We start from the raw sequence: 13,013 nt of genomic DNA, 5'->3' as shown, positions 1-13,013 counted from the left end.
GTTCAGGCCTCTCACGTTCCACGTGATCAGCCTCACTAGGGGGCTACCTGCCCCCCTCCCGTGTCGACTAGCCATTACCTTCTCTAGGCCAGTCCCATATCCCGCCTCCGCGCTCCCGCTCGCTCCCCCAGCGTCGCACACCATCCCCGCCCACCCACTCTTTAGCCATTTCCTTTTGGATTTCCGCAGCAGCAACCCAGTTGTCCCCCCCCCCCTTCTCCCTCCCTCCTCCCCTCCCCGCTAGATCTCTTTCTAGCTTGATTGCTCCCCCCATATTACTTCCGTAAGTCAGCTGACTTCAACTGACCCCGGCTACTCCTGCTCACTCCTCGACCCCCCCCATGTGGGGAACTCCCATCCGCCTTGCGCCTGTCTTCCCGCCTTATTCTTTCTGGTGCGGGAACATCCCTTTACCTGACCCGCCTCTTATGGCGCAGCTCCCTTTCCCCTCCCCCTCCCCTTCCCCATTCTCCAACTATGTCCCGTCTTTCCCCCCTCACCGGCGCCCACATTTCCCCAATGTCTCCCCCCTTCCCTGTTTACTTCTCAATTAACTTCCACCGTAACATTAACAATAACATTTCCTGCAGCATCAGTCCCTCAGTTCCGATCCAATTTCTCTTCTTTGATGAAGGTCCATGCTTCCTCCGCCGTCTCGAAATAATGGTGTCTCTCCTGATACGTGACCCATAGTCTTGCCGGCTGCAGCATCCCGAACTTCACCTTCCTTTTATGCAACACCTCTTTGGCTCGGTTGAAGCTCGCCCTCCTTCTCGCCACCTCCGCACTCCAATCCTGGTATACCCGTACCACTGCATTCTCCCATCTGCTACTCCGCACCTTTTTAGCCCATCTCAGGACCTCTTCTCTATCCTTAAGGCGGTAAAATCGCACGATTATCGCCCTGGGTGGTTCTCCCGCTTTTGGTCTTCTCGTCGGAATCCGATTTGCCCACTCCACCTCCAAGGGGCCCGTAGGGGCCTCAGCACCCATCAGTGAGCTCAGCATCGTACTTGCGTACGCTCCACAGTCCACTCCTTCCACACCCTCAGGGAGACCCAGTATCCGAAGGTTCTTCCTTCGCGCTCCATTTTCTAGGGCTTCGATCCTTTCAGTACACTTTTTATGAAGTGCCTCGTGCGTCTGTGTCTTAACCGCCAGGCCCAGGATCTCGTCCTCAATATCTGTCACCTTCTGCTCCACCACACGGAGCTCTGTCTCCTGGGTCTTTAATGTCTCCTTGAGCCCCTCAATTGCCTGTAGCAACGGGGTCAGCACCTCCCTCTTCAGCAGCTCCACGCACCGTCTCACAATTTCATGCTCAGGCCCCCATGTCGCCTGCGCTTTCTCCGCCGCCATCTTGTACTTCTCTCTTTCTGACCCTTTGGTCGACGATTCCTCGCGCTGCAGCCGCCGCCGCCGGTTTTTTCCTCCTTCGTTTGGGGGGGACTCCCTTCTCACATACCCTACACCGGGTTGCGTCGTCGAAAAATTCCCCGTTGGGGCTCTTAAAAGAGCCCGAAGGTCCGTCGGAGCTGGAGCCGCCGAAGCGTGCGGCTAGCTCGGCATCACCGCAACCGGAAGTCCCTTCAGTGGCCTTGATGAGGTCTTTTCACAGTTGTTCCCCCTGCTGCTAGAATTCACCTTTGATACAGGCCCTCAGGTCAGCTTGCAGCTTTAAGCTTGCCCTTCCCCCGCCTGCATGCTGGAAGAGGCCCTGTTTATCCTGTAGTTGCAGCCAAATCTTTCACTGTTTCTGCGTGTGTCTGGCAACCAAGAGACATACCCTTCCTGGGGGACACTGTCGGGGGAATATTGCCGCCTTCTTCCCACACCGGGAAATGTCAAACAAATGCCGTGGGGGCCCTGTAAAAGAGCCCAAAAGTCCGTTCCAAGCAGGAGCTGCCGAATATGCGACCTAGCTCTGCATAGCCGCACCCGGAAGTCCTCTCCTCTAAACTTTGCCCCACGGACCTTAAATCTATGCCCCCTGTTGTCTGACCCCTCCACCCTGGGAAAGAGTACCTGACCATCCACTCTATCCATGCCCCTCATAATCGTGCATACCTCAATCAGGTCACCCCTCAAACTCCGTCGTTCTAATGAAAACAGTCCGAGTGTATTCAGCCTCTCCGCATAGCTAATACCCTCCACACCAGGCAACATCCTAGAAAACCTTGTCTGCGCCCTCTACAAAGCCTCCACATCCTTCTGGTAGTGTGGTGACCAGAATTGTGCGCAATATTCCAAATGTAGCCTTATCAAGGTTCTATACAACTGTAGCATGACCTGCCAGTTTTTATACTCGATGCCCCATCCAATGAAGGCAAGCATCCCGTATGCTTTCTTGACTACCTTGTCCACTTGTGTTGCCACTTTCTTTTTTTATATAAATTTCGAGTACCCGATTCTTTTTTTTTTCCAATTAAAGGGCAATTTAGCGTGGCCAATCCATCTAACCTGTACATCTTTGAGTTATGGGGGTGAAACCCAGGCAGACACTGGGAGAATGTGCAAACTCGACACGGACAGTGACCCAGGGCCGGGATTCAAACACGGGTCCTCAGCGACATAGGTGTGTTGCCACTTTCAAAGATCTGTGGATTTCTATATTCCTAAGAACGTTGCCATTTACGGTATATTTCCGCTCTATGTTAGACCTACCAAAATACATTACCTCACATTTGTCTGGACTGAACTCCATTTGTCATTTCTCTGCCCAAGTCTCCAACCTATCTATGTCCAGCTGTATCTCCTGACAATCCTCAACACTATCTGCCACTCCACCAACCTTGGTGTCATCCGCAAACTTACGAATCAGACCAGCTACATTTTCCTCCAAATCATTTATGTATACTACAAAAACGGAGGCCCCAGCACAGATCGCTGTGGAACACCACTAGTCACAACCTTCCATTCAGAAAAACACCCTTCAACTGCTACCCTTTGCCTTCTGTGACCAAGTCAATTCTGTATCCATCTTGCCTCCTAACCTCTGATCCCGTGTGACTTCACCTTTTCTACCAGTCTGCCATGAGGCACCTTGTCATGAAGTCCATGTAAACAACATCCACCATCCTCCCCTCACCGATCATCTTTGTCACCTCCTCAAAAAACTCAATCAAGTTAGTGAGGCACGACCACCCCTTCACAAAACCATGCTATCACCAATGAGCCCATTGTTTCCAAATGGATATAAATCCTGTCCCTGAGAATTCTCTCCATTAATTTACCTACTACTGACATGAGGCTTACTGACCTATAGTTTCCTGGATTATCCCTGCTACCTTTCTCACAGCGGTACCGCATTAGCTATTCTCTAGTCTTCTGGGATCTCACCTGTAGCCAATGAGGATACAAAGATGTCAGTTAAGGCCCCAGCCATTTCCTCCCTTGCTTCCCTCATTATTCTGGGGTAAATTCCATCTGGCACAGGAGACCTATCTACCTTAATGTCTTTTAAAACACCCAATACCTCCTCCTTTTCAATTTCAACATGACCCAGACGGTACACACACCCTACCCAAGAATCATCTTCCGCAAAGTCCTTTTCTTTGGTGAACACTGATGCAACATACTCATTTAGTACCTCGCCCATTTCCTCTGGCCCAATACATAGATTATTTGAAAGAGAATCATCTCTGCACTTGTATAAAGTCCCTTAACAAGGGGGAACAATTATGTGATTGGAATTATACTTATGAAAAAGTATTATATACTGTTGCCTCTTGTGCGTTTTGATATCTTCTTAACTGCATTAACACCTTCACATTTGGAGTCTTATTTTTCAATAGGTGTGCGCCAACTAACAGTAACATAACAAATGCTTTATGTAGTAAAGTTCACTTTTCTTTGCAAGGAAAACTTGCAAAATATATACACCCTGTCTGCTTGGGACTGGCATATTGTGGTAGAGTTCCGGCTTTGAGCACAATCAGCAATCCATCTGCAAATGACATCCAAAATTGTAACATTTGAGAAGTGTATTTATTTCCTCACGTTTCTGCTCAAATTCATTTGCTGTTCACAAATGCAAAATCTGCCCTGAACCAACACAATCAGGCAGTGTTTTGAAAGTAATTTGAGATAAACTACCTTTTGCTTTGAAGTAGATTCCTTGATATGTTTAAGAGTGGTAACTTAGTGCAGTTTAATGAATATAGCAGAAAATGGGTTTATCACAAAGATTTGCATTTTTAATCCGTGTCAATCCACCAACTGTGAGTAACTCAATTTGAAATGACCAAAAATGACTTTTAAAAGATACAGAGCCATTTGCTTGTTATATGGAAGTATGGTAGTCAGTGGAGAAGAACTCTCATTGCTCCCTTGCTGATTTCATTTCAGATTTATAAAATTCTTCTGGACACAGGTTATGAAGCAATAAGTTATTCTGACCATGATGTTACACCTTCGTTTACGAGCATGCAAATGATACCTTCCCTATTTTTGCAGTGTTTTGCAATAGAAATTGCTCACTAACCACATGTAATCGTTTCAATACAAAATCTTACACATATACGGGAAATGTACATTCAGTGTGTATATGTACTTAATAAACATTTGCATCGTTCATTATGAAATTTTCAGTCTTCCTATTTCTGATATGAATTTATCAGATACAATGCAGCTTCTGCGTGCAGTTCTGGTCACCACATTATCAGAAGGACGTGGAAGCTTTCAAGAGAGTGCAAAGAAGGTTCACCAGGATGTTGCCTGGTCTCGAGGGTGTTGGCTACGAGGAGAGGTTGAATAAACTAGGAGTTTTTCATTGGAAAGACAGAGACAGAAGGGAGATAGAGGTCTACAAAATTGAGAGACATAGACAGGATGGACAGTCAGAGGCTTTTTCCAAGGGTGGAAGTGTCAATTACAAGGGGCACAGGTTCAAGGTGAGAGGGGGAAAGTTTAAGGGAGATGTGCGGGGTAAGTTTTTCACACAGAGAGTGGTGAGTGCCTGGAATGCGCTGCCAGAGTTTGTGGTGGAAGCAGGCACATTAGCAACATTTAAGAGGCATCCGGATGGATACATGAATAGGGAGGAAATAGAGGGATGTGGACCAAGTAAGGGCAGAAAGGTTTTTTTTCAGTTAGGGCATCATGATCAGCACAGGCTTGGAGAGCCGAAGGGCCTGTTCCTGCGCTGTACTTTTCTTTGTTCATTGTTCTGGAATTTTGTTCAGGCGTTACGGAGCATTGCTGCAGCTTAATCAGACTGAATGCTGAGAATATTGAATTGTACACAGGATTCACCAGACCCATCCCTGGTACCTGTCCAGAACACAGTTGGTTGATGCTTGGGATTGTTATAAAATTCTCGATTGGAGATGTTTATTGGAGGTTATAGTTTAGATTACTTGCTCTCAATGTTTACTCTTAGGTAGGCATTAATCCAAAACACCTTTGTTCACCTTTGTTTAAATATTAAACATGTCAGTGTGAGTGTGTGAATTGTCTCTAATTTAATTAGGTAAGTGAATTTGAATTAAAGGCATGATTTTAAGATGGAAAAATATTGAAAGGGCGTACACTTGAAACAAATCTAGCTGTATTTGAAGAAAAAGACCGTTTGTTGCTCTCTATTACTCTATACTCAACTTCCCTCTGCTCTGAATTGGGAGGAGCTGAAACTCATTTTTCCTGTAGCCCAGTACGTTAGGTACTAATGATGATACCACTAGAATCTCTTTAGGTTTTTCAAATAAGTCAAAAAGAATTCTCCTTATTGAGACCTCAGATAAAGAACGATAAGTGGAAATGTCACCTAGTCTGTAAGAAGGTGGAATCAACTCTACAGAAGGCTACACCATTTAATTGAGGCCTAAGAATCCATCAAAACCTCAGCTTTTGCACCAAAATGAATCTACAAATGTTCCATATGATCACAGATTTAGTGATTGTTCACTTTCACCATTTATGTTCTAACTCGCGTGAATGAACAGCCATCACTACACTACCCAAATCAAAAAGAAAGCTGCAAAACAAGATTAAAGTGGATAATGAAAGCTTTGTATTTATTTAATTGCAGTTTCCTGGTTAGTTTCATGGTGGATGCACGTGGTGGATCCATGAGGGGCTGCCGCCACAATGGGCTTCGTATTATCATTCCCCCTCGGAAGTGTACAGCCCCAACACGTGTGACTTGCCGCCTGGTCAAACGTCACAGACTGGCCACAATGCCCCCTATGGTGGAAGGAGAGGGCCATGCAAGTAGGCTAATTGAAGTTGGACCATCGGGAGCTCAGTTCCTTGGGTAAGTTTCTAAGTATTTAAATCCTATAAACAGCAAAAAAGAATTTTGCTCTATTTAAGATAGTCATTATCAATCCAAAGGCAACATTACATCCTATTAATTTTGATAAATTTAAAGACCCATTCTTGCAGAAAAATTATTTATCAATATATGTTTCTTTGCATAAGGGCCAGCGTGCTAATCTGAAGAACTTGTGAATCTACAGCTCTGGGCAGTGTGGTACTGTAATGGGTTTTGGTGCCCAACCATAAATTTTAAAGAAATACAAAATGTAATCAAGGTGTTTAGTGTTATTTGCAAAAATAGAATTATGCATTTATGTGGCAAAATACTGTAATGTATTCTATTTGCAATACAAAATAATCAACATGCAGTAGAAGGATACTTAGCAAATCTTCATTTATCATAAGAGTATAATTACTAATCATTAACAAGCTATTGTAGAACAAGAAATAGAGAAATAACATCAAATTATCCAGCAACAAATTATACTTTTAAATTTATTATTAAGTAGCGATTGATCTAACATATATGTTCTGTATGTATAAAAAATAACATCTGAATTTAGGGAGCAGGAAGAGAGTATTATGTTCCACAAGCCTTTCTCATTTTGATTAATCAACCCGACCTACCCATCTATACACCCTTTAATCATTTCTCCATTACAATGAATGGGATTGAATTGTACATACATGTTTTATCATATCTTTTATGGGCTTTATTTGTATTATTAATCTGTCTGGTCAAATTTTGATTTTGACTTAATATTAAATTGATATCCCAATATCAGTACTCCATGTAGCTATGCCCAATCAAGTCAGTCAAATATCAGTCAGCAAATGTATAGACTCATTGATGGACTAATATTGCTGTAGCTACTAAGAATGATAGAAGGGCAGTAATGACTCAATACCCTATTAAATGTTAACACTACAGATATGTGTCTTAACAAATCTGTACTGATACAAATATCTGCACTGGCACCCGGCTGCTGGGAAAAGAGCAGTATGTGGCATTTGCATAAAACTTACACATGTGCTTCTTACCATCCCCCCTCCCACCCCCACCATTCTTTTGCCCGTCAATCTTATGCCCCCTCTCTGGCTTCACTTTGGCAGATTGACCTTTTAGTAACCAGTATGAAATGTCTTCTGAACAGCTGTGTTTTGTTATTCCAGAGAAACTTATATATTTTGCAGTGAAGCCAAGGGTTCAGTAAGAAGCTTAGACTAGTGTAGACGACAAGGGAGGAAATTAGGAAAATAAGAGAGGAATTGAACCTTTCATAAAAACCTTTGTGTTCATTGATTGTCCAGCAGGTAATCACAGAATCAATTGTCAATCAGTTATTTTCAGCTCCTGAATTATATCACAATGATTGAGACATTATCAATAGTGACTCATGGTCACTTATTAATATTGGTAATATGTCTTCATTGTAAGATTGCAAAATTCCTAACAATTTGTCAAGCATCCCAGCAGATGAAAGGAAAAGGTATTGATTGCATGTTAGTGATTTCAAGATAAGCAACAAACTCAGCTTGAATAACTAAAAGAAACAATCAGAACAAAGACTCGATGCTTGTTGGTTTTATACTTTTCATCTTCTCTCTTCCACTGCTGCTTTGGATTTACTCAGTAAACTGCATCTTCCTAACTCTCCTCCCCCTCTAAATGAGGGAGAAAGCTTGGTTAGCCGAATCCTACAGCTTGGGCCTTCAGGAACCAAATTTCTTGGGTAGGAGAGACAAACAAAATGTTCAGAGAAGAGCTCATTGGATGCCTCCATGCACATTCCCTGCAACCCTTTTCTAATGTTCTGTATACTTTTTTAACCCATCTTTTTTTTCCCCTTCCATGTCTGAATATTTTTGTTTTATGTATGTATAATGTATATGTTTTATATATATATATATATATTATACACATGGATCACACTTGCTTGAGGTGAATGGTTGTGGTGTTTTGTGGCTTTGTGTTGTGAATGTTGTCATACCTGGGAATACATGTGCTCAACATAGTAAGGAACTCCCTCTGTTGCCTTCCTCCCCCTCCATTCCTCTTGTTAATTCCTTATGTGTTGGTGGACATTATTCAAAATGTTTCACTCCATGTTAAATTGTGTATTAAATTGTAGTCTGTAACAAAGTGAAATGGAAAATGAATGAAGTCTTATTAGAAAGATGTAATATAAGTGTGCTGAAATTCTTGTGTCGTGTTACCTATTTATAGTCTAGGAACCTGCTAAGATTTAAAATAGTTAAGTCCTGCGCCTCAGTAGGACTTAACTTTTTAAATCCCTCAAAAATAAATTCAACCCAGCATTTTGCCTGTTATAAATAGTGTGGTCTTAATGGTCTTTTTCTCTTCCTCATTTCTGTCCTGTGGTGTTTTTTTTTTCTCTTCATTCATCTACAACATTATAATTCAAAATCATGCGTAAGTAATTAAGATGAGTCAGCTGTGGTAGGGATGGAGGAAAACAATGTAAAATATTTAATATATGCATTGATAGTAATACAATCAATTTGATTGTTTTGCCCATTCATACCTATTCATTTTTTATTTCCATTTCTACCTCTCAATATATCTCCCAATTCTTTCTTGCTGCTGATTCATTTGGAAAATGCTACAATTTCCGTTGCAATTATTATTCTAATTACCATTACTGTTCATTCTCTTGTCCATTAGTTCTCATGCTGCTGTTTTGTACCTCATGTTTTCCAACTATCTTTAATGTCTGTGTTTTCAGCTCTGTTGTTCCATTCTTTTATGCTGTTAATCCACATCTGATGCCTGGTAGCCCCATGTTCTGTGTGGTTGGCCTCCATGCAAAAAGAAAATGGGACTTGGAGCTCTGATTAGCAGACAGTGGGAACTTTTGCCTGTGCCACTATTTGATAATCAGACCGTTCAGCTCATTTTGCTTTGATAAATAACACATTCTTGACTTGAAAGTACATTAACAGAATCTCTAAATACAGAACCAGCAACAACACAGTGACATTTACAGCATAAAGCCACCAAGATGTATACATTGCTAAATGTCAAACAGGATAAATAATGTTTCTGAGAATTAATTACTGAAGAACATTTCTTTACATTTCTTGTTTCACTGTGTAAATGTATTCCAATATCGCTCCACTGTTCAAAAATAAATTCTCGCGGTTTTATATTTAATGAGGATGCAGCCCTTGTTTAATTACAAATAGTGGATTTATATTTTTGCTGAAGACAGAAGGCTGGATTTTCACCACAGTGGGAAACAGATTAAAGTTCAGATTTTCACTGAGTGAGGCTTTAATTGATATACAGGCGGGTTTCCTGTCCACTTAAAGCCAGTCGGGGAAGAAATGGAGATGGGTCAGATGAAGTGTGAGACTCACTTAGACACCTCATGGAAGCCATCACTGTGACGTCTGGTTGTCCTGAGGGCGAGATCAGCAGTTTGTGCCTAAGCCTTCCAAAGGGAAGTGAGATGTCACAGGAGAGTGAGATGCCTGACACCAGAACAGGACAGCCCCTCCATTCATTAATGTCGAACTACATCTAATATTGAAAACTGTGAAAGAGGAGGGAGGTCCCTTTCCTGGAGGAAGCCATGTTATTGTGCATCAGGGGCACCTTCCTGTTCAGCGATATCTTCCTCTGCTTCCACGTCCTCTCTTACCTCCTGCCCCTGATCCTTTCCTAATGAGCTGTGTTCTTTCAGGGTCTCACCAACCTCAAGGCCTTCATGTCTCTGGAGGGCGATTTTATGAAGAGCACAGCAGACCACCACAATGATCGAAACCCTTGCTGGAGGGTATTGGAGGGCACCACCAAATGGTCTAGGAAATGGGATGGCACCTTCAGAAGTCTGATAGCCTGCTCAATCCTGCTGAGCAGGTGGCACTGGTTGTATCATCTCCATGCCTCTATCTGAGGCTCCCATGAGTCGTCATCTACTTGTGATTTCCCTTGCCCCCGAGGATCTATCCACACACTTTGGGGATTGCAGTGAAGATCTGAGGCAGCCTGAAATGACAGATGATGAAGGGGTCATGGCAGCTGCCAGGAAAGTGAGCGCACACTTGGAGGAAACTGTTGATGTAGTTGAGACCAATTGGACATTCATAGAATGAAAGTCCTTTTTGTTGATGGATGCCACTGGCCAGCCACAAGATTCCTTGATGGGAGCCAAAGATGCAATTGAAATGCTCTGCCTCTGGAGCAATCCAATGATAGAGGGAATTCACAGTGCCAACTACCCCTGTGAGGACATGTTTCTTATCCAACTCTGGCAAAGTGAGAATCACTTTTGTGTGAGATACCACTAAGGTCCATATCTGACCCTTGGAAATGAAATGAAAATTGCTTATTGTCACAAGTAGGCTTCAAATTAAGTTAAGGTAGCATAAGTGAAGAAATTCAAGGCCACAGTGACTTTAATGGCTATTAGCAGAGCATGGCAAACTGTGCAGCAAGGCACAAGTTCTTTGGCAATAAAGAAACAGGGCCGTGATTCTCCGCCACCAGGATTCTCCATTATACCAGCGCCCGGGGGTTTCCAGACGCCATGGGGCTGCCCCACAATGGAAAACCCCATTGACCGGGCGGGGCGGAAATGTGGTGCGGCGGGCCCGAGAATCCCACCCCTGATGTCCATAACCATTTGCCTGGAGAGTTGCTGTCTCCTGTACTAACTGAGTTCTCGGTCATCTCCGGGTAGCTCTGTCTTCAATGGTCAAGCCTGTTTTTGATATTTGGTCTCCATTGCCTTCCTGTCCTTCGTACCTCTCCCGTGCCCTCCTGATGCTTGGGGTTCTGCCCTCCCTGGGGAGGGTTGCCTTTTCATTGTTAAGGGGCCTGAAATTTGACACTCATGTCTCAATGCAAGCTGGAGCCTTCCTTCTGGGCAGGTGGGCACCCAATTTTCCTTGGCAACCTTGCTCCCTGCTCTTCTGCCCCCATTGTCAGGGATGGGGGGGGGGTCAAATTTCTTCAACCCAGGCACTCGGTACCCACTCTCCCTGTCACTTCTGCAGACCCCAGAATATCCCCTTACAAATGCGAAATCCCCCTTTTCCCTGCTTCTGCTAGTCAGTTTCTGAAGGTAAGAGTGAGCGGTACGGCACTTCAAAAATTAGAACTTTATCCTCTGACAAGCTCTAAATTAACTTTTAACAAGCTTCATTGAACTCAGTTGGGTGGAATTTGGGATTCCTGTCCCACCCTGGTGATTATTGTCAGCACAAGGATTGGTGCCTTGAAATTGACACTGCCCGGCCCTGATGTTTTCAGAGGCGTCCTGTTAGTGTTCCTGACTTATGAGGATCCCGAAAATTCAGTCCAATCTGTCTGCAAAAATAGAATGCAAAAGATAAAAAAGAAGGCTCTTAAAAATTGATTGTAATCCTGAAGGTAGAAACTCTAAGTACATTTATATATTTTTAAAAAGCACAAATGCATTATATAAGCCATTTAGTCATAAACAAAATGAATAGGTTGGGAAGTTACAAACAGTAAGAAAATGAAGTTCAGAACAAGATTGTTTGGCATTTTAGCCCCTGCACTTTTTCAATTTGCTCTCATTCATTTATTGATCATCATTGATATTGTCTCTGATATGAACATCTTCAGGAAAATATTAATTTTTTGTTAGTTTACCAAAATTCAGAACTGATTCAAATCCTTGTGAAGCGAAACCAGTAAGTCCATATCATTAACTATAGATATTAACTATTTGTGAAATGGTTGAGGAGCATTTAATGATAGCTTCAAGGCAGTAAGATGTTCAATTTGTTGCAAAACTGTTCAGGTTCCCAGCATGTTATTCAACTTCAGGACCCCATCTCCTCTTGCACAATTTACTCGTTGCGATTTCAATTCAAGTTAATTCCAGTTCAGGCAATTGCATAATGAGAATCAATCATTCTGGTCTCTGCACACCTGACCACAAAGCAGTCTTGGTGAATATTTCAATATGAATGACTGCTGCCTCCTCGTAGGATAGTTTCTGTCAGAAAAAGGAGAGAAAGCAAAACGTTTAACAGAAAACACCTTTTGGGTGCTTCATTTTAAATGATGGAATGCACCTAGATTGATGCAACCTGCTTCATATGCAGCTAGTTTGGGATAAACTTGACACAGAAGCAAACCCTGCATTTCTATTAAGTAGTCCCCATCTGAATATCTTGCATCCACGTTGACAAATGAATACCAGCTCACTTTGTTACTGACTATATAGAATTGCTAAAGAGTGGCATGAGACATGCTAGAATGAGGTATGTTTCCACATTTTACTTATTTCTAACATCCGGTGTTTCAGGCCTGTGATTGTGGAGATTCCACACTTTGCGGCAGTACGTGGAAAGGAACGGGAACTGGTGGTGCTGCGCAGTGAAACTGGGGAGACCTGGAAGGAACATCAATGTGAATACACTGAGGAAGAGTTGAATGAAATATTGAATGGGATGGATGAAGGTACCAACTTTGTTGGGGTGATGGGAGGCGTCGGGTCGTGCGAGAGACAATTAATGAAAAAAGGGCCATTGTAGTTACCTCATGACACATTTGAGTAACCATGAGTTCAATATTCATCCTCCCTTGAAGATGCATTTGGATCCATTAAATCAATCTGAAGTTGTCCTTGTGTTGTGGGCTGGTGTAGGCCATACCCTTGGCTATTACTGGGAATTGCTGAAGGGGTTTGTAATGGTTGAAGCAAGGGTGGATGCAGAAACAGGATATAACTATGCCAATTACATTGAAAAGCCAA

General features: G+C 42.9%; 1 protein-coding gene across 27 annotated transcripts in view; it reads left to right on the top strand.

Annotated features, from left to right (window-relative positions):
* Window positions 1-13,013, top strand: part of ank2b (ankyrin 2b, neuronal) — a 1,300,297-nt gene that overhangs the window by 1,152,152 nt on the left and 135,132 nt on the right. For 21 of the 27 annotated variants that reach the window (XM_072495860.1, XM_072495872.1, XM_072495850.1 and 18 more), the window contains 3 exons: window positions 6,029-6,253; window positions 7,893-7,991; window positions 12,564-12,718. In XM_072495860.1, the coding sequence (XP_072351961.1) occupies window positions 6,029-6,253; window positions 7,893-7,991; window positions 12,564-12,718 (479 nt within the window). The remainder of the gene's footprint in view (window positions 1-6,028; window positions 6,254-7,892; window positions 7,992-12,563; window positions 12,719-13,013) is intronic. The other 6 variants (XM_072495874.1, XM_072495870.1, XM_072495868.1 and 3 more) reach the window with 1 other exon arrangement.

Source organism: Scyliorhinus torazame, chromosome 3 (genome assembly GCF_047496885.1).
Source record: "Scyliorhinus torazame isolate Kashiwa2021f chromosome 3, sScyTor2.1, whole genome shotgun sequence".
In the NCBI taxonomy this organism is placed as follows: Eukaryota; Metazoa; Chordata; class Chondrichthyes; order Carcharhiniformes; family Scyliorhinidae; genus Scyliorhinus; species Scyliorhinus torazame.
This window is presented reverse-complemented; position numbering and strand designations above follow the sequence as displayed.